This window comes from Sarcophilus harrisii, chromosome 2, assembly GCF_902635505.1.
Source record: "Sarcophilus harrisii chromosome 2, mSarHar1.11, whole genome shotgun sequence".
NCBI classification, from domain to species: Eukaryota; Metazoa; Chordata; class Mammalia; order Dasyuromorphia; family Dasyuridae; genus Sarcophilus; species Sarcophilus harrisii.
In genome coordinates, this window is record NC_045427.1 from 6,295,715 (window position 1) to 6,321,266 (window position 25,552).

Sequence of the window (25,552 nt, forward strand, 5' to 3'; positions counted from 1 at the left end):
AAACCTACCAGCCATTTCCCATGAGCTCATTTAAAAACAATCCTGAAACTGAGAGAAATTCAGCCCAATCTACCCCCTGATTAGAGACTTTACCTATCCTGGGGCTGCCGTCAAAAGGCAAAACCAAAATTCCAGTATTCCAAAAACGATTCTCGGAATATTTGAGAGCAAGATCGAGTGCAAGGCAACGTTGGCTAAGCTCTTAGCTGCAAATCCCCTCGTTCCGGCCCCTGGTTATTTAAACCATCATGGATTCAAGCCATGAAAAGAAAAATTTCAATTTGAAATTTTATTAACAGGTCCCTAAAACGCTTCAATAAAACATCAACGTGATTGACTTTGTTGACATAAGTGGAAAATTATTCTTGCTGTTTTCTCCTTTAAACTTTGCCTCTTGTCCCAGTGACTCCGATATTTTAGCAAAGCCAGACCAAGTTGCCGGCCGGGGATGGGCCGGGTCCCTTCTGCCAGCTGGGCAGTCCTGGGCAATGGCCGCTCGGATTCCCACCCAGGTGGGGCAGGGGTTTGAAACAGCCGGGAGGGAGGGAGTCTAGCTGCTCTTGCAAGGCTTACCAGGAGGGGTCACTCTCTCCCTTTCCTGGGGGCAGCAGCGGGATCTCGGCTACCTGGCTGCCCGAGCCCAGGCCCCGGGGGAGGGGAGGTAGGGGATCCGACCGCCTCGGTGGGCAGCCACCGGCTGAGGTCCCTAGGGATTCTGGGGGCGGGTGACACTGCAGGAAGTTGCGGAGCTGGGCTCGAAGCCTGAGAAACTAGCACTGCCCAGAAGCCAAAGGTGTCTGAGGTCAGGGCCAGGGGTTTTACCCGGTCCTGGGGGCGGGAGGGAGTTTCCTGGGAATTACTCACAGGAGAACGAGCTCAGGCTTTGAAAGGAACCTACAAACCCAAGGACCCCGAGATCCACCAGAAAACCCGGGGATCGGTCTCGGCCTTCTGGGCGCCCCCTCCCCCTTTCTGCAGGGCTTGCGTTTCCCAGGCCCGGGGGCTTTACCCAGAGATCTCATCCCCTTCTCCCAGCTGCGAAGGGGCTCAGCCGCCTTCTCCCCCTCCCCTGGCTCACTGGCTTCAGCGGCGGGCAGGAGACCTTCAGCCCCTCCCCCCTCCTCCTCCGGACGGCTCCTTCGCGCCCGGCCATTACCCCCAAAGGTCTGACGTCTGAGGGGCGAGACCCCGCGGCAAGGGGGGGCGAGGGAGGGGGCCGGCGGCCCCCGCTGGGAAAGGACAGGGAGGGAGGGGGCGGGGAGAGCGGGCGGGGGCCGGGCAGGCGGGTCCCGGCTACTCCTTGGCGTCCACCAGCGCGGCCAGCTCCTTGATGACCCGGAGCGCGCCGCCGGCGTCCAGGCGCCGCTTCTCGCGGATGAGGTCCTCCAGGCTGTGGAACCTGGCCGTGTGCACCTTGCCGTCGCCCAGGTGCACCTTGAGATAGTACTGCAGCTGCGGGGGCTGGCTGCCGGCCGGCAGCTCCCCGCCGGCCTTGAACTCGCGCTTGCCGAAGCGGCACCAGGCGGCGAAGCTCTCCGAGTTGGTCCAGCACACGTCGGGGCTCTTGAGGCCCAGGTGGCCGCAGGCGTTCTGCACCACCAGCTCGGCCACCAGGGGCCGGTAGCGGTACCAGTTACTCACCACCCGGCCCACGTTGGCGGCGCCCGCCTCGTACAGGCTGTCCTGGCGGATCTCGCCGCGGTGCAGGTGGATGACCTGGCCGCCGCCCACGTAGACGGCCCAGTGCGGGGGCGGCGGCGGCGCCGACCCGGGGGGCTCCCCGGCGGCGGCGGGGGCCGGGGGCCGCAGCCACAGCAGCTCCACCAGGTCTCCGGGCTGGCAGAGCGCGGGCAGGGCCGTCACGGCGTAGACTCCCAGGTCCCCGGCGCCCCCGCCGGCGCCGCCGCCCCCCTTGGAGAAGATGCATTCGGGGCCGCGGAAGGCGGAGCACTGGGCTTCGTGCAGCACCAGCTGGTGCACCAGGTGGTGCGGGTGGTGGGTGGGCGTCCCGGGGCCCGGGCTGCCCCCGCCGTCCGCGTCGCCCTCGCCGTCGCCGCCGCCCCCGCCGCCGCCGCCGCCGCCGGGGGGGCCCTTTACGCCGAACTTGTCGGGCTGGCCGCGCTCGTCCACGTCCTCCTCCTCATCCGAGAAGAAGTAGGCGACCCCGACCCGCAGCTCGTCCTGCTCGATGCCGGACGGGTCCCCGGTGGGCAGCTCGCTGTAGCTCAGGTGCGTGATCCGGTCCAGTTGGTTTCCCATCAAGGACAGGCCGACGCCGGGGAGCTGGGCGCGGGGCACGAAGCAGCCAGTCCCCGATCCGGGGAAGACAGACACAAGAGAAGAAAGAAGTGAGAAGAGGCGGGGGCCGCCCACCCGAGTCCCCCACCCCACCCCCAGCCTCCCGCCCGCGAGAACGGGAACGGATCCCTCTGCCGCGGCCAGTCCCGGGCAGCCCAAGCTTGCCTCGAGCTGCCCCGGAGGCGCGGCCCAGCTCGGGCCCGAAGCGCTCTCCCGGGGTCGGGCCTGCGGCTGCCTCGCCCTCCCCGGCGCTCCAGCCTAGACTAAGCACTTTGTGGAGCCGCCTCCTCCCAGCCTCCGCCGGCGAGCCTTCTTTCTCGCCCTTCTCGGCCCCGTCAGGTCGGGGCGAGGCCAGGCGGAAGAGGCCCGAGGCCGGCTCCCCAGCCGGCCCGGCCCGACCCCGGCGCCCCCTCTCCCAGGACGGGCCCGGAGCCCGGGGAAGGCTGAGGGCTCCCGGGCGCAGCTCTCCAGCTGGCCGGGCTGCGGGGGCCAGGGGCGGGTGGCTGGGGGCTCGGGCAGCTCGCGGGGGCTCGGGGGAGGCCGGCCTTTAGGAGGGAGGGGGCCAGGGGCTGGCAGAGGGCAGGGGCTCCGGGGAAGAAGTCTCAGGGTCCCCGAGGCCCTGCAGGATAGACGGTGACGGCGGGGATCCCCGGCGCCTCTCGGCGCAGCTCAGCGCAGAGCCGCCGGGGGTCCGGTGGCCCCTGTCACGCACCCCACCCCCCCCACCACACCTCCTGCCCACACGCACCCCACACACCCATCACCCACCTCCTGCACACACACCCGCCCACACACCACCCCCACACTCCTGCACACACCACCCCTGCCACACCCGCCACACACCCGCCACACCTCCTGCCCACACCACACACCCCATGCACCACACACCCCTGCACACACAACCCTCCGCCTCCTCCTCTCCCTATTTCTTCCATACAGCGCACTCCAGCCCCGGAAAACACCCCCGAGACCAGCCCCAGCCACACACACATCCCCTTCTCTCAATAACGGCTAGGAATGGACAGCGGAGGTGGGGAACCGAAGGATTTAGCGCTGCCGGGGATCGGTGGGTCCTCCGACCCCCTCCCCATTCTGAAAGGGGGGACCTGAGGGCCAGGAAGTGTATATGACCAAGCCAAGGTCACACGGCCGGCAGGTGGCGGGGTCGGATCGGAACCTCCCGGGCCCACCGTCTCCAGATGTGCTCGAGCCGGCTGCGCCCCCTCCCCACCTGTCTCCCGCTGCTGCTGCTGCTGCCGCCGCGGCGGCCACGAATAGGCAGGTCCCGGCTCGCCCCCTCCTCGCCTCTCCAGCCTCGGGGAAAGCTGGCGGGGAGCGGCCCAGAGGGGGAAGGAGGAGCAGCCGCACAAAGGCGGGAGGCGCCGCCATCCCCCGCGCGGCGGGCGCCCCGCTCGGATACGCCGCCCGGTCCGGAGAGGCCGGCCGGAGGCTGGAGGCGGGCAAGGGGGCAGCCCCGAAAGGAAGCAACGCCGCGTGGCCTCGTACCGGTGGCTTCCCTGCTCCCGAAGCAAGCCCCAAACTCCTTCAAAGTCTCCTTGGCCCCATGGGGGCGGCGGGCGAGTCCCCGGCGGCTCCGCGGGTGCTGGCGGCGCCCGGCGGGGAGGCTCCGCGCCCGGCGCCGCGCCTGGCTGCCTGGCTCTGCGGAAGGGCTCGCCTCGGCCGGCTCGGCTCCCGCCGGCTCCCACCCTGGCGGCCCCGGCGGTCCCACGCCCCCCCGGGCCGGGCCCTGTCCGGCTCGGACCCCGGCCCCCGGGCGGGCTGCCCCCGCCGCCCCGGCGCGCTCTTTGGCCCTCGCCTCGGCTCTGGGCTCCCCCCGACAGCGGCCGCCCGCCTAAGTACCCCCGGCCCCCGCTCCCGAGGCCGCCCCGCCCCAGCCGGCGCTCATTGGCTGCGGCGCCGCCCTCCCCTTCCCCTCCCCGAGCAGGGGCGGCCCCGGAGGTGTCAATCGTGGCCGGGCAGCGCCGGGCAGGGCTGCCAGCCGCGCGCTGGCTCTCTGCTGGCCGGGCGGGCGCGCTCCCTCGGCCGCGCACACACACTCTGGCACGCCTGCCCCCCTCCCCCCCACGCGCACACTCACCCGGGACACACACCCACATGCCCCTCCTCCTCCTCCGGCCGGGCACCGCCACGTCCTCTGTCCCTGCACACACGGGCACGCCTGCCGCCCGCCCATGCCCCGTCCCTCCTCCCCTCCCCCCTCCTCCTCCTCCTCTTCTCCCTCTTCCTCCTCCTCCTCCTCCTCCTCCCCCTCCTCTTCCCTCTCTTCCTCCTCCTCCCCTCCCTCCCCTCCCTCCCCTCCCTCCCTCTTCCCCCTCCTCCTCCTCCTCCTCCCCTCCTCCCCCTCCTCCTCTTCTCCCTCTTCCCCCCCTCCTCCCCTCCCCCTCCCCTCCTCCTCCTCTTCCCTCTCTTCCTCCTCCTCCTCCTCCTCCCTCCCCCCTCCCCCTCCTCCTCTTCCCCTTCCCCCTCCTCCTCCTCCTCCCCCTCCTCCTCCTCCTCTTCCCTCTCTTCCTCCTCCTCTTCTCCCTCTTCCTCCCCCTCCTCCCCCTCCTCCTCCCTCTTCCCTCTCTTCCTCCTCCTCCCCTCCTCCTCCCCCCTCCCCTCCTCCCCTCCCTCCCTCTCCCCCTCCTCCCCCTCCTCCTCCTCCTCTTCTCCCTCTTCCTCCTCCTCCCCCTCCCCTCCTCCTCTTCTCCCTCTTCCTCCTCCTCCCCCTCCTCCTCCTCCTCCCCCTCTTCCTCCTCCTCTTCTCCCTCTTCCTCCTCCTCCTCCTCCTCCTCCTCCCTCTTCCCCCTCTTCCTCCTCCTCTTCCCCCTCCTCCCTCCCCTCCCTCCCTCTTCCCCTCCTCCTCCCCCCCCTCCCTCTTCCCCTCCTCCCCCTCCTCCCTCCTCCTCCTCCTCCCCCTCCTCCCCTCCTCCTCCTCCTCTTCCTCTCTTTTCCTCCTCTTCCCCTCCTCCTCCTCTTCTTCCCCCTCTTTCTCCTCTTTCTCCTCCTCCTCCTTCTCCTCTTCCCCCCCTCTTTCTCCTCCTCCTCCTCCCTCTTCCTCCTCCCCCAGGCCCAGCCTAAGGTGGGTGGGCGGGGGCGGGGTTCGGCTGGACCGGGTCTGAGTGTTCTCTCTGCTTGAGGTCCCCTTGCGATCACTCCCTCCCTTCAGGCCACAGCTTCCTGGCCCCCTAACTTAGGAAAGCCCATTTTCCTGCCCAGGGGCACCGGCGACCCGGGGAATAAAAGCGCGGAGCCAGCCCCACCCACTGAGTCTCTCCCCGGCCTGGGCCCTTGCCGCTGGCTCAGACCGACTGAGGTTCGCGAGGTAGGGCCCAGGGGCTCCGGCTGCAGCAGCCTCTGCCTCTGTGGCCACCTCCCCCCACTCCCCTGCCTTCCACCTGCCCCCGGGGCAGGCTTTGCTTGCCCCCCCTCGCCCAAGCAGATTCTTAGCCTCTCTCCCCATCTGAGGGATACTCCTAGACACGTACTTACCCGCCCAGCCCTTGGGGCAAAGATCCCCCTCCCCCCATTTAGTCAGGACCTTTTTGGGGCCTGCCCCGGGCCGGAGCAGACTGGGGCTCCTAAGTGGCTCCTCCACTGCAAAAGTGGGGGTCAGGAGAAGGGGCGGAGTCTGGTCCTGGGTAACCTGGACGGAGAGAGACAGAACTGCGATTCATCTTCAGACTCCCCGTGCAGGCCTCTCCACTCCATCGGGGGAACCTAGTGAAGGATTCTTAGTAATTACAATGTGTCTTTGTGTCACACTTTGCCGGGACTAATAATAGGAATAATACCTGGCACTGGGATATTGTAAACTTCCCAGAGCGCCTTACAGACATCTTCTCCGACCTTCCCGACTCTCTGGGCTAGGTGCTGCAGCTATCAGTGCCCCCATTTGACAGGTGAGAAAACTGAGGCAGTGATGGGTTCACATCACACACTTAGTAATTCTCAAAGATAAAGTTTGCTCCCTCAGCTTCTAGTCAGTGGATAATCAGCATTTTGTGCAGTGCCGTGCTAAGGGCTGAGTTTACCACAAAAGACAAACCCACAGATCCTGCCCGCAGGAAGCTCAGTTTCCTCCCCTAAGTCCTGGAGTTTTCTTACCGTTCCCGAGTTATTATAGCCATGATCTCATTTGTTTCTCCAAAGAGCCCAGCCTGAGCCACAGAGCCGGCCCAACGAGGTGGGATACATAGAAAAAGTCCTGCTCTTGGGGATGGGGCCGCTGCCCAGCCCCCATGTCTCATGTGAGGAGAGGGAGGAGATGCATGTAGGGTAGGTTGGGAATCCCAAAGAAAATGGAACAAAGTCAGTCACAATCCCCAATCTGATTGCCAGCCATGACTTATTTACCTCCCCCTCAGTTTATGTAGGGACTAGATGACCTCAAAAATCCCTTCCAATTCATCCAGAGTTAGAGTTTGGGGAGTTCCCAGTGTGGAAATGCCCTCCCCTAAAGCTGATCATGGCAGCTCTATGAATTTACAACTACATTTAGGGAGATACCCAAGACCCTGGAGATTAGGTGAGTCTGTGCTAGAAGCTGGAATAATGCCCCATTCTTAGTCTAGAATGGTTCCTAGTGTTGTGCTATAAAGGGAGAGAAATAAATACTGCTATTGTCCTCTGTGCGTAAACGCTTGGCCAAGGCAGGAACTTGCAAGCTGTTGGCATTATTGCCAGTTTGGATTTGAGAAACAGGTTCCGGCTAGTGTCAGCTGACCCAGCTACCAGGTTAGTGAAGGGGGTGGGGTAGGGAGTCAACTCTTGAATCCAGAACCAGCAGTTTAGGTTCCCTGCTCTCCCACCCAACAAAATGGTACCATTCAGGGTGACTGTGGCAAGAACTGGGCCTTAAATTAAAAACTGGCCCTAAATTGGACTTGTGGATGGAAGAGGAAAAGCAAGGTGAGCCTTTCAAGCGATACAAGCTGGGAGAACGCGATAGAGCACCTACTGCAAGCATATGGAGATCCAGATTTATTGATATAAACAGACCAGAAGTGTTGGGGGGGGGGAGGGGAATGGAGTCAGCATTTTTAGAAGCTTCTTTAATTGCAAAATGATAATCCATAGGATTTGGGCTCCCCTAATGTCTGTGCAAACGCTTCAGTTTCTACCAATTTCATAGACCAGACTTTGGGCAACCTGATTTCTTCTGGAGGTTGGTGATCTTCTGTCCCTCTAAGTCCTCCCCCCTGTAAGTCCTCCCTCCCTGCAAGTCCTCCCTCCCTCCAAGTCCTCCCTCCCTGCAAGTCCTCCCTCCCTCCAAGTCTTCCCTCCCTCCAAGTCCTCCCTCCCTCCAAGTCCTCCCTCCCTCCAAGTCTTCCCTCCCTCCAAGTCCTCCCTCCCTGTAAGTCTTCCCTCCCTCCAAGTCTTCCCTCCCTCCAAGTCTTCCCTCCCTCCAAGTCTTCCCTCCCTCCAAGTCCTCCCTCCCTCCAAGTCCTCCCTTCCTCCAAGTCTTCCCTCCCTCCAAGTCCTCCCTCCCTCCAAGTCCTCCCTCCCTCCAAGTCTTCCCTCTCTCCAAGTCCTCCCTCCTTCCAAGTCCTCCCTCCCTGCAAGTCCTCCCTCCTTCCAAGTCCTCCCTCCCTGCAAGTCCTCCCTCCTTCTAAGTCCTCCCTCCCTGCAAGTCCTCCCTCCCTTTAAGTCTTCCCTCCCTCCAAGTCTTCCCTCCCTCCAAGTCCTCCCTCCTTCCAAGTCCTCCCTCCCTCCAAGTCCTCCCTCCCTCCCTCTGAATCCTCTGGGACAGGAGGCCGTGGCTGGCAGGCAGAGTCCCCCACTTATCTGGTAGCTGCTTGCAGGAGCACAGCCCACTTCTTTCCAGGGGAGCTTTAATAAAGGCTGGTATGGCTGACTCGAATCCCCCCCCAGATCGGGCCGGCCCTTGCCTCCTGCTCTCTGGAACGAAGAGGGTCTGCAGGGAACTGGGTCAGCCATTTGCCTTGGGGGACCCAGGAGTAAGCAAGTGGCCTAGATAAGGTCAGCGGGAGAATTGGCAGCGGGTGAATCTGGGAGGAGAGAGACTCCTGGCGGTGCCAGAAGATCCGGGACTAAGAGGGAAGGGCCTTAAAGGGGTCACAAAGCCTCCTTTTCAGATGAGACACCCAGTGACTTTGCTAGTAGTCTTCTATTAGAATTTAAGGCAGGATTTGAATTTAGGACTTCCCGGCTCCATGTGCAACACTCTCTCTAGCTGTGCCCCCTACTACATGGGACACTGGGGCCTCGGTTTCCCTCTTTCTCACATTGCTGACCGAGCAACCGGCTCTGAACCTGATGTTTGGATGGTTTTCTTGCCATCTGGACTGAATCCACCTTCCCTTCCCCCTGCCCCGCCCCCTCCCAGATCCAATCTTGTGTGCAAACATTTACAGCCTGTCCACCAGGACAGTGTGTCCCGGCCCCTCCTCCTGTCCCTGATGCTGAGTGGGCAGCCTGTCCTTCCGCCGACCTCGTGTCTCTGCGTGTTTGTGATGCCGAATGAGAGGTGAGACAGGAATTAAATCCCATCGGAGCCGGGATAAAGGGATGGCCTGAGCAGAACCCCCTCCCCCTCCTCCTCCCCCTCCGTCTCCCAGCTCGGAAGAAGCTCACGCTTTTGGGTTATGTTCTTACCTCGCTCCCTTTGAGTGTCTGGACGGCCCCAAGTTGGTACCGGCCTGGTTGGGAACAGGCTGTCTCCGAGACAAAGGGGAGCCCAGAGACAATGTTCTCCAGGGCCTTTGGGCCAGGTGTTCTCTAGGGCCTTTCCCTGTCTGGCCTTCCCTTGGACTGTCTCTGAATTCTGGCCTACAGATGTTCTAAGGTGCCCCCAGCTCCGATATTTTATGTTCTAAGGTCCTTCCCGCTCTGATGTTCCATGTTCTAACTTCCCTCTCGGCTCTGATATTGTATGTTCTAACTATTCTCCCAGCTGTGATATTTCATGTTCTAAGGTCCCTCACAGCTCTGATATTCCATGTTCTAATATCCCTCCCCTCTCCAATATTCCATGTTCTAACTGCCCTCCCCCCTCCAATATTCCATGTTCTAACTTCCCTTCCCCCTCCAATATTGCATGTTCTAAGGTACCCTTCCTGCTCTGATATTCCATGCTCTGAAGTCTTTCCCCGCTCTGATATTTCATGTTCTAATTCCCTCCAGCTCTGATATTCCTAAAGTCCCCCCTATCTCTCTCTGATACTGCAGGTTCTGAAGTCTCTTTTGGCTGTGGGAGGTTCTAGAGCAGCTGGTAAGTATCTAAGGTTGCATTTATAGATCTTTTTATATCCAAGTCCAGTGATCAATCCATTCTACCACTTAACTCCTCACATTCTAGAGAGGGAAATTGAGGCTGAAAGTGGTTGAGGGAATTTTCCAGGGTCATAAGGCTCGTAAATGTTTGAGAGAATTTGAACTCGCGTCTTCTGTCTTTAAGCTCGATCCTCTAGTGACTATTGGCCTCTGGTGGACATCTAAGGGGCCGACTTGCTCTGAAATTCTGGGATCTCAAGGACAACTCTACCCTGTGAACTCTATGGACAAGTAGGAGCAGAACATGGTAAACGTGGTTCGTGACCAGCCTGAAACCAGCCATAAGGGAGGTGGCAGCCCAGGAGCCTGTGTACTGACACTGTGAAAAAACCAGACTTTTTCTTCCTTGGTACAGACAGAAAGAACACTGGGGAGCTGGGTCCTCCAGAGAGCCAATCCCCTGGGTGAGCGCTCATGGGGGTGGCAAAGAGAATGGATAGATGGAAAGAAGCTCAGAAATTGGGGGACCACAAGAGACCCCACAGAATAGGAGGGGGATTTCTTGACCCTTTGAGGGTATCTCGAAGCTGGGAAGAACTTCCTCAAATGTCATCCAGTCCCTCATTTTATGGAGAAGGAGGCTGAGGAGCTGAGAAGGGAAGTTATTTATTGTCAATTGCCCAGGAGAAGCAGAGCAACCAGAGAAAAACTCAAACTCAGACCCTTTCTGCTTCTGCCACGCCCCACTGCCTCTCTAAGGTCAGATTTGCCATTTCCCTGTCTCTGAGCCCCAGTTCCCTCTGCTGTAAAGTGAGGATAATCATTCTTCACTTGGGAGGAAAAACTGGCTGTTGCTTTCAAAAATAAGCTAAAAATAAGCTTACTCCACAGGGCTCTTCGGAGGATAATAACATCATGATGATTCTGGCTGGTCCCAAGGGCCAAGCAAGGTGCATTTGGGGGGATTGGACTCATTCTGCTTGCTCCAGCTGGGAATGACGCAGAGGCTACTTCGCTCTGACGTAAGGCCCAAGCTCCCCGGCGGGTACCCGGCTGGAAGCCTGGTGGCCGCTCTAGAGGCGGTGGGATTTTTGAGCCGAGGTCACCGTCCGCCTCTGGGATGGAGGGGGTTCTCGCTTAGGAGGCCTCCGTCAGCCCCGACGCTCTGTGATTGTGTGATCACCCGGGGTGATAGATGGGAAAGCAATTGGGAGACTGTAAAGTGCTATATAAATATGAGGTCCAGGTGCTGCCGGGCCCATTTTATAGTGCTCATATTATCTGGTAATCACCCGTGGCTACAAATCATAGAACTCCTTTAGAAAAAGAAGCATAACGTTGGGTAACGGGTTCAGAGATCCAGAGCTGGAAAGAACCTTCAAAGGTTCTCATTCTACAGATGAGGAAACTGAGGCACACAAAGTGGAAGTCACTCAGTCTGCATCACAGAAATGGGAAGCACGTTGGGCTTTAAATTCAAAGCTCTTTCTGGTGTACTACCTCCCAAACCATAGTCAAAATGGCTACCGTTTATGTAATGCTTAAAGGTTACAAAGCACTTTACTTGTGGTAGCTCAGTTAAACCATAAAACAACCTTGGAAGGTAGGAAGCATTATTACCTCCATTTGAGGATGGAGAAACCATCATCTGAGAGGGATTTGAACTCAGATCTTCCTGTTTTTCTCCTCTAGCTGTGTAAAAGGGCCATGGTAAAATACCCGAGGGGGATCCGCTGGCTCCATTGCCAGTGACGATGTGTGGTCCCGCAGTGATGGAGATGACAGCTTTGGAGACCTGGAGAGTTGAGTCAGGAAGGAGATAACAGATTTCCCTCCCCACCCTTTATGAAGTGATGGAAGTCTGGGGTGGGTCCTCTGCAGAATGATGGAAGGGCATAGGGAGGCATGGAACAGGATGGGAGCCCCTGGATGGGCCACCAGCCTTTGGCTCCCTGTGCCCATCAACCCCTTCTGGCCTCAATTGGAAATGTTCAATAGTCCAGCCAATGTGACTTTCTCAAACCCAGCTTCCTGTTTTCATCTCTCAGATTTGCCCTGATTGACCCCGAAATGTGCTTCTCACTTACCTCTGCTTCTAAGATTTCCCAGTGTCCTTCCAATCTCAACTCCTGTCCCATCTTTTGTATGAAGATATTTCAAACTCACTCTCCCCATGACTAGTACCCTAGAGGCAGCTAGGGGACTCAGTGGCAGAATGCTGCCCCTGAGTCAGGAGAGACCTCACTTCAGATCCAGCCTCAGGTATTTACTAGCTTTGTCACTCTAGGTGAGTCATTTAACTCCTGTCTGCCTCAGTTTCCTCAGTGATAAAATAGGAATAATAATATCTCACATAGCTTTTGGGAAGATTTAATGAGATGTTATTTATAAAGTGCCTGGTATACAGTAGGTATTTAATAAATGCGTATTCCCATTTCCCTCCTCCCCAAGCCATGCTAATTGTTTCTCTTTATTATCTCCTCATATAAAACTTTCTGGACTTAGTTTCCAGTCTCACCCTTAATACTTATGACCTATGTGATCTTGGATCGGTCACTTAAACCTTCTTAGGGCATCAGTTTCCCCAGCTTTAAAATGCCTTTCAAGGTTGCTCTAAATCTATGGTCCCACCATCACTAAACTTTCCACCTTCCTCCTTTTATTTTTTCCTTATTAGCTAATCATTCTCCATTCCTCTTCTCTAGCGTTATATGACATGACCTTGAGGCCCTTCACATCCTGGCTACTCTCCACTGGACACCAATTAAATGGCCTTCCTAATCCCTGGTGTCCAGAACTAACTGAGCTTGTATTTCCACTTCTCTTATTGCAGCTCAAAATCTCACTGGCTTTCTTGGGTGATACAGCCCAGAGTTCACTCTTGTGGCATTTGCAGGCCACTAAGACCCTGAGATCTTCTTAAAACAAATCCCTGGGAATGTTTGTGGATACCCTGATGGATAATCAATGACAAAATTCGTAAGTATTTATTAAATATTTCCTAAGCGCCAGAATATAAAGAAGGACAAAAATACAAACAATCCCTACCCTTGGGAGCTTACCTAGGAACGGGGAAGACAACATATCCAAAATTAAACACACACAAGATGAATACAGGATAGAAGGAGAAGAACTTAAGCAGAGAAGCCCTGGGAAAACCAGGAAGGCTTCCCAAGGTCCTGATTCCCAGCATGCATGGGGCAAGGGAAAGTAAGAGTCTAGATACCCAGCATTTCTAGATTACAGAGTTCTCTGTGAGCTGATTAGGGTAAAGATTGTACCCTATTTTGCAGATAAAAAACTGAGGATCAGGAAAGGGAAGAAACTTTTTTAAGGTTTCAAGGTTATTTGGAAGATGGGAAAAAGCAAGAGCGAGCAAATCTGACCTCGCCGGGCAGGCCAGGAGGGCATTTGTGCCCTTGAAGCTCGTCTGTGTTCCTGGGGCAGCAGCTCCTCCAGCTCCCATGTTCCATCTCTCAAGGCTGGTTCTCCCCACCAAATGTTTTGTTTCTAATAAGGCACTTTTTCAATGTCATCGGATGGGAAGCCTGGCCTGTGCTCGGGACCGTTTGGCCCCTCCTTAGAGTTGTGCACATAACATTCCCCTCCAAGGATGGGGTCCTCTGCTCTGGTGTCCGCAAAGCCCCCAGGTCACCTGCTGTCATGAGTCTAGAGACTTCTCCTCCTCCTCCTCCTCCTCCTCCTCCTCCTTCTCTTCCTCCTCTTCTTCCTCTTCCTCCTCCTCTTCCTCCTCCTTTTCTTCCTCTTCCTCCTCCTCCTCTTCCTCTTCTTCCTCCTCCTCCTCTTCCTCCTCCTCCTTCTTACTTCTGCACTGGCTCTGAGGAGACTGACTGGATTCCCTGCTTCCCTTCTCTAAGTTTCTGACCCAAACTTCTCTGGGTCCCCTTGAGATTTGTCAGTTCCTTTCCTTCTAAATACCCTATTTTATAGATGGGGAAACTGACCCAGCAATTCCTGCAAACATTTAATAGGATAACAGCTCACAATTTTACATAGATTTGGCGTTTCCAAAGCACTTTCCTGACTGCCCTGTGAGTTATAGAATTGTTCGTCCACTTGTAACACAGTATCGGACAAATTGTAGGTTCTTGATGAATGTTTATTGAATGATTAATATTAATATAATTGAATATATATTATATAAAATTAAAATATTATCTTCATTTTTACAAGTGGGGAAACTGAAGCTTGGAGTCCTTTTACTGCAACATCCATTAATAAACGTTTATTAAACATCTTCAAGGACATGGTCTCTTATATTTATACATCGGTATCCCCTGTACTTACCCCAGTGTCTAGCACGTAGTAGGTGCCAAAGAAATACTTCTAATGAATTATAATGGATATAAATGAAATTAAAACTATTTGGGTACCTTTGAATAAATCATGTAAACTCTAAGGGCCTCAGGTTCCTCATCTTTAAAACAAAGAGCTTGGCTGACGTTCTATTTTTCCAGATGCAGCACAAGCTCAAGGTGATGACTCTCAGCTCTGACCTCTCATGCTTCCAATCTGTGGGGTCCATTTGAGGATTTAAAGAGATTCCGCCTTGTAAAAGTCATTGATTGTTTCGTGTGTGTGAGTCTTGTCTCACCAATCATTCCGTAATTATTCCAATTATTCTCTTCCTGAGAGCAGGGCAGAGCAGGGCAGTGGCCTATTTGGAGATCCCTCCCCATGCCCAACACCATGCTAGAGATAGAGTACAACATGGTGGATTGCTGGCCTTGAAGTTGACTCATCTGTCTGAATCTTGGCTTTCCTACTAACATCCCACTCAGGTCCTGACCTTCCTTCTCTGTTACCATCAAGACACGTACTTTGATTTCCAAGAATCTTCCCCAAAGTGACTCCCAAAATTCTAGAACATCCTCAATTGGCTTGGACTGAAACCATGAAGATTTCTTCCCGAGACTCTGAGTGACCGAGTTCTACCGGTAAGATCCCTGTCTGATTTTTCCAACTATCACTTCTTTGTCAATAGTCTCCTAGTTACTGTATAATCTCCTGCAACTTCAATCTTCCTGAACCTATTTCTGCAGGTCAGAAAATTATAAATGGTAATTAGTCTGAATCTTTCCTAATCATGTAAGTCTTATCCTTTGAATTTCTCATGTAGAAGCTTTGATAAAGCAAAATGAGTGGCTTAGTGGAAAGGGGACTCAATTCTATTTAGAAACCTGAATTATCCACCCAACTCTATCACTAATTTGCTGTTTATATTGGATGGAGTCAGTTCCTGCTTCTGGGTTTTATTTCCCTCATTTACAGAATTAGGACCACATCGCGTCAGATATCCCTCCCAACTCCAACATCTTACATCGCATTTGAAATCCTTCCTGGTTCTGCCTTTTCCTCTTTCTGTCTGTTTCTGACTGACTTTTTCTCAGGTTTGCTATCGTTTTTTATATTCTAAGGACTCTCTTATCTTTGACGTTTCTTATTCTATATGCTAAGATACTTCCCTGATGAAGAACCACAAGTGTTCTAAGCTCCCTCCCAAGGTGGTCATTCTCTGTTCCGTGTTCTAAGTGGTCTCTGAACTCTGGTTTTCTGTTTGATGCTCTCAGATCCCTCGCGGTTCCGATATCCGATGCTCCATGTTGTCTGGTCCCTCTCAGCCTTACCTCTCTGCAATCAGGCCCAAGGGATCTAACCCGTTCCCTACAGGTCAGTCAGCCCCTTTTTCTAGGCACAGGACTAGGCCAAGAAGTCTGTTCCATCAGGCCCCAGATATTTTTCATGCAGGCTTGGCCACAGGAGCTCCCTCTAAAGCTGATGTAAAGGAAGGAGGGTCCTTCTTTTCCACTCATCTAACAATATCCTTTTGCAATTCTTCCTTCCTAGTGATGCTATGTTGTAACGCCAGCAACCTGTAACACCTACGAACTGTCTCTTGCCCTCGAGGACCCTCTGGAAAATGAGATGCTTTAAATAAAGTGGAACACACATTTCTTCCTGCCTGGCTATATGCTTTTGTTTACTTTATTTCTTCTTTTTTTTTTTTTTTCAAGATTGAGGATCTGGGAGACTGGCTTGGTTTTTTCCAATTTTATTATCTCAATAGTGATGTCTGATACAGTATAAATAATAATACATTGATGATTGAATAGCAAGAGGAAAATTCAGTTTCTCCAAGGAGTGCTATTCATAAAATGTTCCAGCAGCCTTCTGCTAGGGTATTGAGGTGAGACTGTGGGGTCCCATGATTCACAGTCAAGGTGATATTCAATTCCAGTCTCAGAACTGGCTTTTGGCTTTGTATACAATCTACTGTTTGAGTTTCCTTTTGGTATTTTTCTCAGAACCCCAGTCACAGAATTGAAGAATTAGATGGGACTTTAGGACATAGAATGCCAGGGATGGAAGCAAATTTTAATAAACAGAATAATAGAGTGAGAAGGGACCTTGGGCCAAATGTAGAAATTAGGGTATAATATAAAACATAATGTGTTCAGATAGAGAATTCCCTGGAGACCACCCAGTCTCATTTTATGGATGGGGAAACTGAGGCTCAGAGGAGCAAAATGACTTGACCATTGTGATGCAAGTCATCAAGTCAGAAGGTATAGAGAGTCCAAATCTTCCCTATTGGCTGAGGATGTCAGTGAGTTGCTAGGTTTGTTCTTTGTAAGTTCAAGCCTTTCTCTCTCTATTTGGGGCTTGGTCTTCCTTAAGGATACAATTATTGGAATCACCTGAAATTATAAGGGAATCCCATGGAAAGATCGCTAGATTAAGGATCTGTGTTTGAATCTTGCTCCTGTTGTTGATGGTGTCTTCCCAGCACCTCCACACCAGGCTACGTTCACTGTGGCCATTGTCCCTTTTACCCCTCCACTGGATCCCTAGACCCTTCCCCTGAAACTATGGGCTCTTTCATCTTCTCTTATTCAGAATCTGGCCTTCATTACCCTTCCTGCCCAATTCTACTTCATACACTCTTTTTATTTCTTTTTTGTATGTTGTCGTTCCCCATTAAAATGTTGCCTCCCATCTTTGTTGTTTGTATTTATGCTTGGTACAAAGTAAGTATTTAATATTCTGATTATGTCAGATAAGGAAACTGAGGTTTAGCGAAATGAAGCCGTTTGGCTACATTGTCTTGATACCAGAAGTGGAACTGGAAGTGGAGTCTCCTTCTGACTTTCTTCAGTTCAGCAATCCCATGCTCCATGGGCCTGGCTCTAGGCTCGATGCCGAGGTCTCCAACTTGGGACACCAGACCCCGGTCATTTAATGTCCAGTGGACCACGGGAGGTACTTACTGGCTCTGAAACCCTCGGAATAACAGATCATTGAACCAAGGTTGAGGCAATTTGCATTAATGCAGTAAGTCATTCATTTTCCAAGCTCACTTTGGATTAAAAATTGAATATATGAGTGCTGATGCTAAGATTAGCCTCCTCCTCTCACATGTTGCCATATTATCTTTTTAAAAGAGCAAAATGGAATGTTTCTATATTATCTTTTTTTCTGCTTTTTATAAAGAAACAGAACAGGATGTTTCTATATTATCTTCTCAAGGCCATAATAAGGCAAGAGAGGAAAGAATGGGATGCCAGAGGACCAGAGAAGTGAGCGGCCTTCCCTTAGGTTACATAGTAAAGGGGGCAGATGGGGGTGAAGTGACAAAGGCAGGTCCAGAGTGAGACTTCCTGATCCCTCAGACTTTCCAGGGGACCACAGCACTGTTCACTGTCTGCTTTCATTCGGTTGTTGTTTCTTATAGGTATATCTCGTCTTTTCCACAGGACTATAAAGATAGAATCTTTATACATTTTATACCTGTATACAATTTTACACAATTTGAAATCAGGAAAGAGCTTTGGAGACCATCTAGTCCAACCCATATACATCCCTGCTAGAACTCGTGCTCAATGGCTCTGCCTGAAGACCCCCAATGGGGACAACTCTAATTCCAGAACAACCCATTCCATTATTTAACAAATCTGACCAATCATGAGGGCATCTTTCCTGATCTAAAGACTAAATTTGCACTTTTGTAATCCATCTCTCCCCCATTGTTCCTTTGGGCTCAGGCCAGACAAGATTATTCCTTCTCATGACAACAGGTGCCTTCACATACTTGCAAAGGACTATCATGTTTCCCTCCCTCACTCGGGGGTAAATATGTACACTTCCTATAACCAATGTGGGCATGTTGTAAACTCAAGACCTTGCCCTTTTTCTCCTGGCCCTTCTCATCTGTTCTCTCTCTACTTTGGCAATGTCCTACTTAATCTAGGACAAGGTCCTACTTAATCTGGGGGTTCAGCTGGGCTTCTTGAAATTAAAGCTCCTGCCTTAGACTTGATTGTTTCACAAAGAGTTGGACACAGACTCAATTCAACTCAAATCACCATCAAGCACTCCCCAGGGGTGAGGTACCAGGAAACTGGGTATCCTTTGAATCCCCCTCCAATGATGAAATCCTAAAATCTTATGATAGAATGAATGAATAGAAGAAAGGATTCAATGATAGGATCCAAACACAGTCATTTAGTTTAACAAGCATTGATTAAACACCTACTACGTTCAAGGAAATATGCTGGGTGCAAAGGATACAAAACAAAACCAAAATAATGAGTCCTGGATAATAGCTTGTGATAATGATTTTTTCTTTCTTTTAAGAATCACTGGAAGCTTTCCAAGTTGTCTTCAGTACCTCATTTTGAGTTAGTTATTTGTTAATTTTGTTTGTATTGTACAAAAGGAGAAACTGAGCCCCAGAGTACAAAGTGCCTTGGATAAGATCACAGAAATAGATTTGGAATTCAATTGGGTTTTTCCACTAGCAGCAAATATTGGCTTCCAATATTTGTAATCTTTAGGTGTTGTTGTTTTCAGTGTATTATAGAAGATATAAAATACAGCCAGATACAGATTGCTCACCTCTAACATTGATGCACCCTGAAGTATTAATTATTGTAAGATCTAAGATCATAAGATCACACAGAATTTAGGATCCTATGGAACCTCAGAGATCATCTTGTAGAACTCCCCTTTTTTAAAAAGGAGGAAACTAAGGCCCCTAAAAGGAGCATGTGATATGGTGGGAAATGTCCTGGATTTGGGGTCAGGCAAGATTTGGGTTAGAATTCTATCTCTAACATTCGTTAGCTGTGTACACCACTCAATCTGCAACGTGAAGATGCTTCTAGTTCTTAATTCACATGGTGAGGATGGAATGCTGGGGCACAGGTATAAGCAAAACCCATTAAAATGTGTAATTCCTATTTAAATTCCACCTACGTCAACATCACCACATCACCACCACCAGAAGCACCATTACCATCATCCATTGACAGCATCACCATCAAAATCACCATCAGCCAAGGTCATCCAGGTCACGAGTCATAGAGGTAGGATTAAAGTCCTAGTCCTATGTTACTAATGCCTCTCTCTCTCTCTCTCTCTCTCTCTCTCTCTCTTTCTCTCTCTCTTTGTCTCTCTGTCTATCTCTCTGTTTCTGTCTCTGTCTCTCTCTCAGACAGGGAAAAATTCCTCTTTCTCTTGATATTTTGAGGACGGCAGGGAAGCTAAGCATAATCTCGTTTGTAGATTCTACCAAGCTAAAGATCTTTCAGTGTTAAGCACTGACTGTCTGCCAAGTCAGGAAGAATCAACTCACTCAACTTTCTGAAGTTCAAATTTGGCTTCCAACACTTCCTAGCTGGGTAATCCTGAACAAGTCATTTAACCCTTTTTGCTTCAGTTTCCTCATCTGTAAAATGATCTGGAAAAGGAAATGACAATGATAAATCACTTTAGTATCTTTGCCAAGAAAACCCCATATGAGGGCATGAAGGGTCAGACATGATGGAAAGTGATTAAACAACAAGGAATGACAAGATTTGCATCAGTCCTCTAACTCCAAATCTAGCTAGTTGTCTACCACACTTTAAAGACGACCATCATGCTTCTCTTTTTCAGAATAAGCCTCCCCACAAAGATATTCTTCAACTGATTCCCAAATGGAATAGTCTCTGTGGCTCAAAGGGCTGTGGAAGAGTTTTTCGTATTTACTTCCACATTATCTCAACCTCAAATGACTGAATTTTCCTATGAGTATTTGCTTCCTCCTTCCTTTCCCCCTTCCTTCCCTTCTTCCCTGCTTTCTTTTCTTTCTTCCATATTTATTAAACATGCATGTGGATGACAAATGCTAGAGGGGATGTAGAAACATAGGTGCCTTAAGAAATTGTTGGTGGATTGGTGAAGTGATACAACCATTCTGGAGAACGATTTGGAACTATTTCTAAAGAATTGGAAATTGAGAGACTGCCCATCCAAAGGGTAATGAATAAATGTGAGGGTGTATGAATGTGATAGAATACCCTACTGAAAGAAATGATGTTTTCAGAAAAACCTAAAAGATTTACATGGACTGATGCAAAATGAATGAGCAGAACCAGAACAATCTCCACAACACAATCATGATAATCAACTGTAAAAGACTTACGAACTCTGATCACTACAAGGATTCAACAGAACTCCAAAGAACTCATTCTGAAAAATGCTCTCTATCTCCAGAAAGGACTCAGAGTGCAGGTTGAATCATTCTTTTCCCCTTCATTTATTTATTTTTGCTTCAAAACTATTTTAGGAGTGAGCGTGCTTATGGCTAATATGAAAATGTTTTGAATGATGTCCTAAGTATAATGAGTACTGTACTTCTCAATGGGTAGAGGAGGGGAGAATGAGGGAGAGAATATGGATCTGAAAATAGAAAGAAAATGAAAAAAAATACATAAACTGTGAAGGGAGAGCATGTGCTAGATTTGCTGAAGACAAAATTATGCATTGGACTTGGTCCCTGCCTGAGTGGCCTTTATTGTCTTATGGAAATGTACCTAGACATCCATTCTTTTATTCACTCATTCACTTGTTCTTGGGCTTGTTTGGTGTGCAAGACCCAGTGTTTGACACTGGATGATCCATATTTAATGGCACAGAAGACTTACTCTGAAAGGAGGGATAGGGCTGCAATGGGGGAGACAGTGTTTCCAGCTGTGGAGATAAGAGGGATCGGGATGAACTCCTGCAGTTGGTCTGGGAAGATCTGAGGGTTTATTGTGCCATGTGATCCCTTAGAGCTGGAAGTCAACATAGAAGTCATTGAGTCAACTTTTTCCTATCAGATGAGGAAACTGAAACACAGATGGGTTAAATGACTTGCCCAGGACCACATGGTCTCATGCAGCTTTGGAACTTCCAGTTTTCTTGCTCCAATTCCAGGGCCCTACAAAAGCTAATGAGATCTTCGATGGCAGTAAAAAAAAATGAAAAGCTGGTAGGGACTAGGAAAAGTCAGTCTCTGTGTGTCCTGATCAGAGGACCACTGGCGTCTGCCTTCATTTCTGGGAGTTGTAGATTAGTAAGGATATTGATAAACTGAGGAATGCCCTGAGAAGGGCAATCAGACTCTGGTGGGCCCTAAGTCCCTGGTCAGGCCCTTAAGTCTATGTCAACATAGGATGAACTGAACTAAAGATATTCAGTCTGGGAAAACAACAACAAACAAACCAATAAACCAAGAATCTGATGGAGGGAGGGGCTGACGGTGCCCTTTAGTATCTGAGTTTTCCTGGTGAAGAGTAATTAAGCCTCGTCTGGCTCGGTGTCAGTGGGCAGAGCCTGGAGAAATGGAAAGAGTGGTCAGGAAATCATTTTAGGCCCGGCATCATAAACATTTCCTCCCCATGAGAGATCGCAGAAGCTGAATGGGCTACCCTAGGGAATGGATTCCCCACCGGGGAAGTATCAGTTAAAAAAACTCAATGATAATTTGGGGATTTTGAAGAGGGAGCTCATGTTCTGCTACCAGGTTGGACAATATGGTGCCTAAAGTCTCTTCCAACTCAGACATTCGGGGATTCTTGATTCTCTGTCTTGGAAAATGACTTCTCTGATTGCATGCATGCATGTGTGTGTGTGTGTGTGTGTGTGTATGTGTGTGTGTATATGTGTGTGTGTATGTGTATGTGTGTATAAGTGTGTGTGTGTGTGTGTGTGTGTGTGTGTACTGGATGTACCCACGAGCAAAGCCATGGGTATTAGTGAACCATGAATCATGGCAGTTTCCTTGTGAGGAGTCCAGCTGTCTAGGTAGGGAGGATTTAGGTGAGACACCCTGCGATGGGATCCAACATACTGTTCAATATAGTGGTAAGACCAAGAGCCCTTGTCACTGACACAGGATTTTATGGCCTTGCCCTCACCCACTTTGTCCCACTCTCCTGTGAGGGAGACAAGCTAAACAATACAACCTCCATTTATCAAATGAGGAACCTGAAGCTTGGATGGAGAACTGATCCATCATAGTCACCTAAACAGTAAACACAAGAACTGGGGCTTAGCCCGGTGACTGAGGCCAGGGCGACTCTCTCTCATGTCGTAAAGACCAACCCTTACGAAGAGCTGTCAGGTATCACCTCACATCTCCCAGATTGGCTAAAATGGCAGGAAAAGGCAATGATAAATGTTGGAGGGGATGTGGGAAAACAGGAACACTGATACATTGTTGGTGGAAATGCGAAACAATCTAACTTCTGGAGAGCAGTTTGAAACTATATCCAAGGGCCATAAAACGGTACACACCCTTTGACCCAGCAGTGCTATTAGTGGGTCTGTATCCCAAGGAAATCATAAAGGAGGGAAAAAGACCCATATGTGCAAAGATGTCTGTAGCAGCTCTTTTTGTGGTAGCAAATAACTGGATAAGGAGTGGATGTCTATCGGTCAGGGAAGGGCTGAACAAGTTGTGGTACATGAAGGAGATGGAATATTATTGTTCTATAAAAAATGCTGAACAAGCCGATTATAGAAAAGCCTGCAAAGTTTTACATGAACTGATGCTGGGCAGAATAATCAAAACCAGGAATACATCGTACACAGTAACAGCAAGAATGTGCGATGATCAACTATGAAAGACTTGGTTCTTCTCAGCAATTCAGGGATCCAAAGCAATCCCAACAGACTTTGGAAAGAAAATGCCACTTGCATCCAGAAAAAGATCTAAGGAGTCTTAATGTAAATCAACATATAATATGTTTGCTTCTTTTTTCTGTTTTTTTTTTTTAATCTCTTCTATGGTTTTTCCCTTTTGTTTTGATTTTTCTCTCCCAACATGATTTATAAAGAAATGTGCATTAAAAATAAACTTACTACAATGAAAAATAAAAATAAAAAACATAACATAGATCTATTTTTGCTTTTGCTTTATCTGAGATCAGAGTGGCTACCCCTCTTTTTTGTTTTTTGTTTTTTGCTTCAGCTGAAGCACAATGAGTTCTCCTTCAGCCTTTTACCTTTTCTCTGTATCTGTTTCAAACGTGTTAGATCTTGTGAATGGGAGTGAATCTACTAGTGATGACATACTTCAAAGATATAAAAGTATAAACATAAACAAATGCTTAGACTAATAAAAGGGTGAGGAAACTTTGTCACACACACAAAACAAGAAGCGCTGTCACTCTTTGAGAGCCAGCCAAGTGTCTCTACTCTCAAAGCTTGTGTGAAAGATGCTGAGACTGGGGCGGGGAAATCTGCCCTTTCAGGCTCTCTGGGATTTACCCTTGAGTTCTCCAAAGGCTGTAACATGGTTTCTTTCCTCATTCATTTTGGCAGCCCAGCCGCGATACTTCATCTCTCTCATGTTAGTAAATGATAGGAGTTCCAGTTCAGGACACCGTGGAGTAGAGCATTTCTTGACATCTGATTTAAGAACAATAAATAACAACAAAGTAAGTTTATATTCTGGGTTCATTTCCAGCTCCTGCTAGAGTAACTAGACAATTTGCCTTGGAGTTAGGAAGGCCAGGCTTGGGTCCCACGCCTGCAGTTTTCCTCCCTTAACTCTCCGTTTCTCAAATAACTCTTTAGTCTCTTTAAAATCATTGTTGATTTGGATGGGAAAAGGAGGTTTTCTCATTGATTGTTCTCTGGTTCCTGCCAATCCATCATTCAAAGAATTAGTCGATTAATTAATCATTTTTTAAATGAGAAAGACGAAATGGTCCCTGATCTCAAGGACCTGACATTCTATTGGGAGATGCAATAGGCACATAGATAAGTAGAATGAGAATAAAAAATGAGGATTTAAACCCATTCAAGACTTGGGTGCAAATAATCAAAGAAGGCCTCAAGGAGGAGGGGATGCTTGAACAGCTTTGAAGGAAGACAAAGAAGCAGAAAGTTGGAGATGCAGAGGATGGAGACTGAGGCTGAGACTCGTGTGGCCGTGATCAGGAAGTGGCTGGAGTCACGTCGGAGCATCCAAATCTAACTCATGAAGGGGACTTGTCTGGGATCGGGATGCCCATGTGGGCAGGTGGGTACTCGTACCAATTCTGACTGGCATCTATCATTTCATTAACAGGCTTAGAGAGCTGTCTGAGGCACTTGAAGGGTGAGTGCCTTTTGCCTAGGGTTAAATAGCCTGCGTGTATCAGAGGAGGGACCCTAGGTTTTCCCTGTCTCTCTGTCTTTTGCTGCTCCTTTGTTTCAGACACAGTAAATACTTAAGAAAACCTGAGTTCAAATTGTCTGTGTTTACACACACATATACATTCACCTAGATAAATATACACACATCTCTATATACACCTACCATACCCCCCAATAAATGGGAACAATAAATGAGAAGAAAATAGATCCATCCATCTCCCAGATTCATTTCCAAATCTGCGTCCTTCTAGAGAGACTCAGTCTGGGGGAGCTGACTTAAAATTGATATAAATACAGATTTTGAAAGATACAGAGATGTTATAGAAATAAAGATGTAATATTTATGTGTATATGATATATAAACTATATACATTTCCTTCCTGTGTGATACAATATTTTACACACACATCTTTACAAATCTTGAAATCTAGAATGATCATATTTATTATTAAAACATTTTTTCAAGTCGACACTTCGTTTTAAGGAGTTTTGAGCAGGACATTGGTCAAAGCTCCAGCTTTGAGTCGGGTTCTAGTCGTGTGACTCAGCAGAATCACTTGAGCCTCAATTTCTTCATTTGTCAAATATGAATCTTAATCCCTTCACTGCCTCCTTCTCAGGGTAGCTGTGAAAACGAGACGTGCAGGGACCCTCTAACTGCAAAGTGCTGTATAAATTGGAGTTGTCATTATTCTAGTTAAGGCCCCTTTGGGACTCAGACGGAGGCAGCTCGCCTCCCAGCTTCCTCTGGTTCCCAACTGTGACTTTTCTGAAATTAGAAGCCTGGATTTCAGAAAGTTATTTTCTACAATCGTCATAGCCAAGTCTGCACAATGTGTTTCCTCCCTTGGTATTTCCTCCTGGCCATTATTTTTCTCAGAGACTGCTTAATTGACTCAAGGTTCTTTAACAGGGAAATTCACAGGGAAGCTTTCTCTTCAGAATCCAGCCTGTTGTTCTTATGTATCAAGCAAAGCACAGCCTCGTCCTGTGATCCTTTTGAGAATATTCTTCTCTACCCAACCTTTCACCCACCGCCTGCCTCTGAGGCTGGAGCAGGAAAATGTTGGAAAGAAGGAAAAGGCAGGAGAAATGAGGAAGTCATCATTAAAAAACTAGGAACTGGGTTCTGAGAGGTTGTCTTCCTTCCCCCTTAGTCCTTTCTTCCTTCTTTCTCTCTCCTCTATCTTCCTCTGTTTATTTCTCTCTGTCTCTATCTCTATCTTTGTCTCTTTGTCTCTCTCTCTCTCTGTTTGTCTCTCTGTCTTTGTCTCTGTCTCTCTCTCTCTCTGTTTGTCTGTCTTTTTGTCTTTCTCTCTCTGTCTCTGTCTCTCTCTGTTTCTCTCTCTCTCTCTCTCTCTCTCTCTCTCTCTCTCTCTCTCTTTTCTTATCTTTTTGATTCTAACTCTTTTTTAGTGGGAAAAATCCTGGGATCAGGGCAAAAATCTTAGGATTGCTGATCTAACATTGGAAGCGATCTCAGGATCATCTAGTTTATTACAAGGGGAGAAACAGAGGCCCAGAAACTTTAAATTCCTTACCAAGG

General features: G+C 50.0%; 1 protein-coding gene and 1 long non-coding RNA gene across 5 annotated transcripts; one reads left to right on the forward strand and one right to left on the reverse strand.

Annotated features, from left to right (window-relative positions):
* Positions 1–274: 274 nt before the first annotated feature.
* On the reverse strand, positions 275–4,418 carry LRATD1 (LRAT domain containing 1). Of its 3 annotated transcripts, none has more exons than XM_031949616.1 (2): positions 4,397–4,418; positions 275–2,283 (listed from the first exon to the last, which is right to left on the reverse strand). In XM_031949616.1, the coding sequence occupies exon 2, from the start codon at positions 2,257–2,259 to the stop codon at positions 1,294–1,296; it is 966 nt and encodes a 321-aa protein (XP_031805476.1). In that variant the 5' UTR covers positions 2,260–2,283; positions 4,397–4,418; the 3' UTR covers positions 275–1,293. The 3 variants fall into 3 exon arrangements, with proteins under 3 accessions (XP_031805476.1, XP_031805475.1, XP_031805477.1); XM_031949615.1 differs by lacking the exon at positions 4,397–4,418 and adding an exon at positions 3,805–4,015; XM_031949617.1 differs by lacking the exon at positions 4,397–4,418 and adding an exon at positions 3,530–3,798.
* A 3,869-nt stretch (positions 4,419–8,287) lies between these two features.
* Positions 8,288–15,529, forward strand: LOC111718890. Of its 2 annotated transcripts, XR_002769279.2 has the most exons (7): positions 8,288–8,788; positions 9,490–9,532; positions 9,719–9,998; positions 12,368–12,513; positions 14,337–14,492; positions 15,126–15,225; positions 15,403–15,529. It is a non-coding gene; the product is annotated as an uncharacterized LOC111718890 (long non-coding RNA). The 2 variants fall into 2 exon arrangements; XR_004231516.1 differs by lacking the exon at positions 9,719–9,998 and having other exon boundaries at positions 8,651–8,788.
* Positions 15,530–25,552: the final 10,023 nt, after the last annotated feature.

Bases quoted from the DNA above. Each gene is read 5' to 3' on its own strand.
- LRATD1 (XM_031949616.1), bottom strand. From the start codon at position 2,259: ATGGGAAACCAACTGGACCGGATCACGCACCTGAGCTACAGCGAGCTG.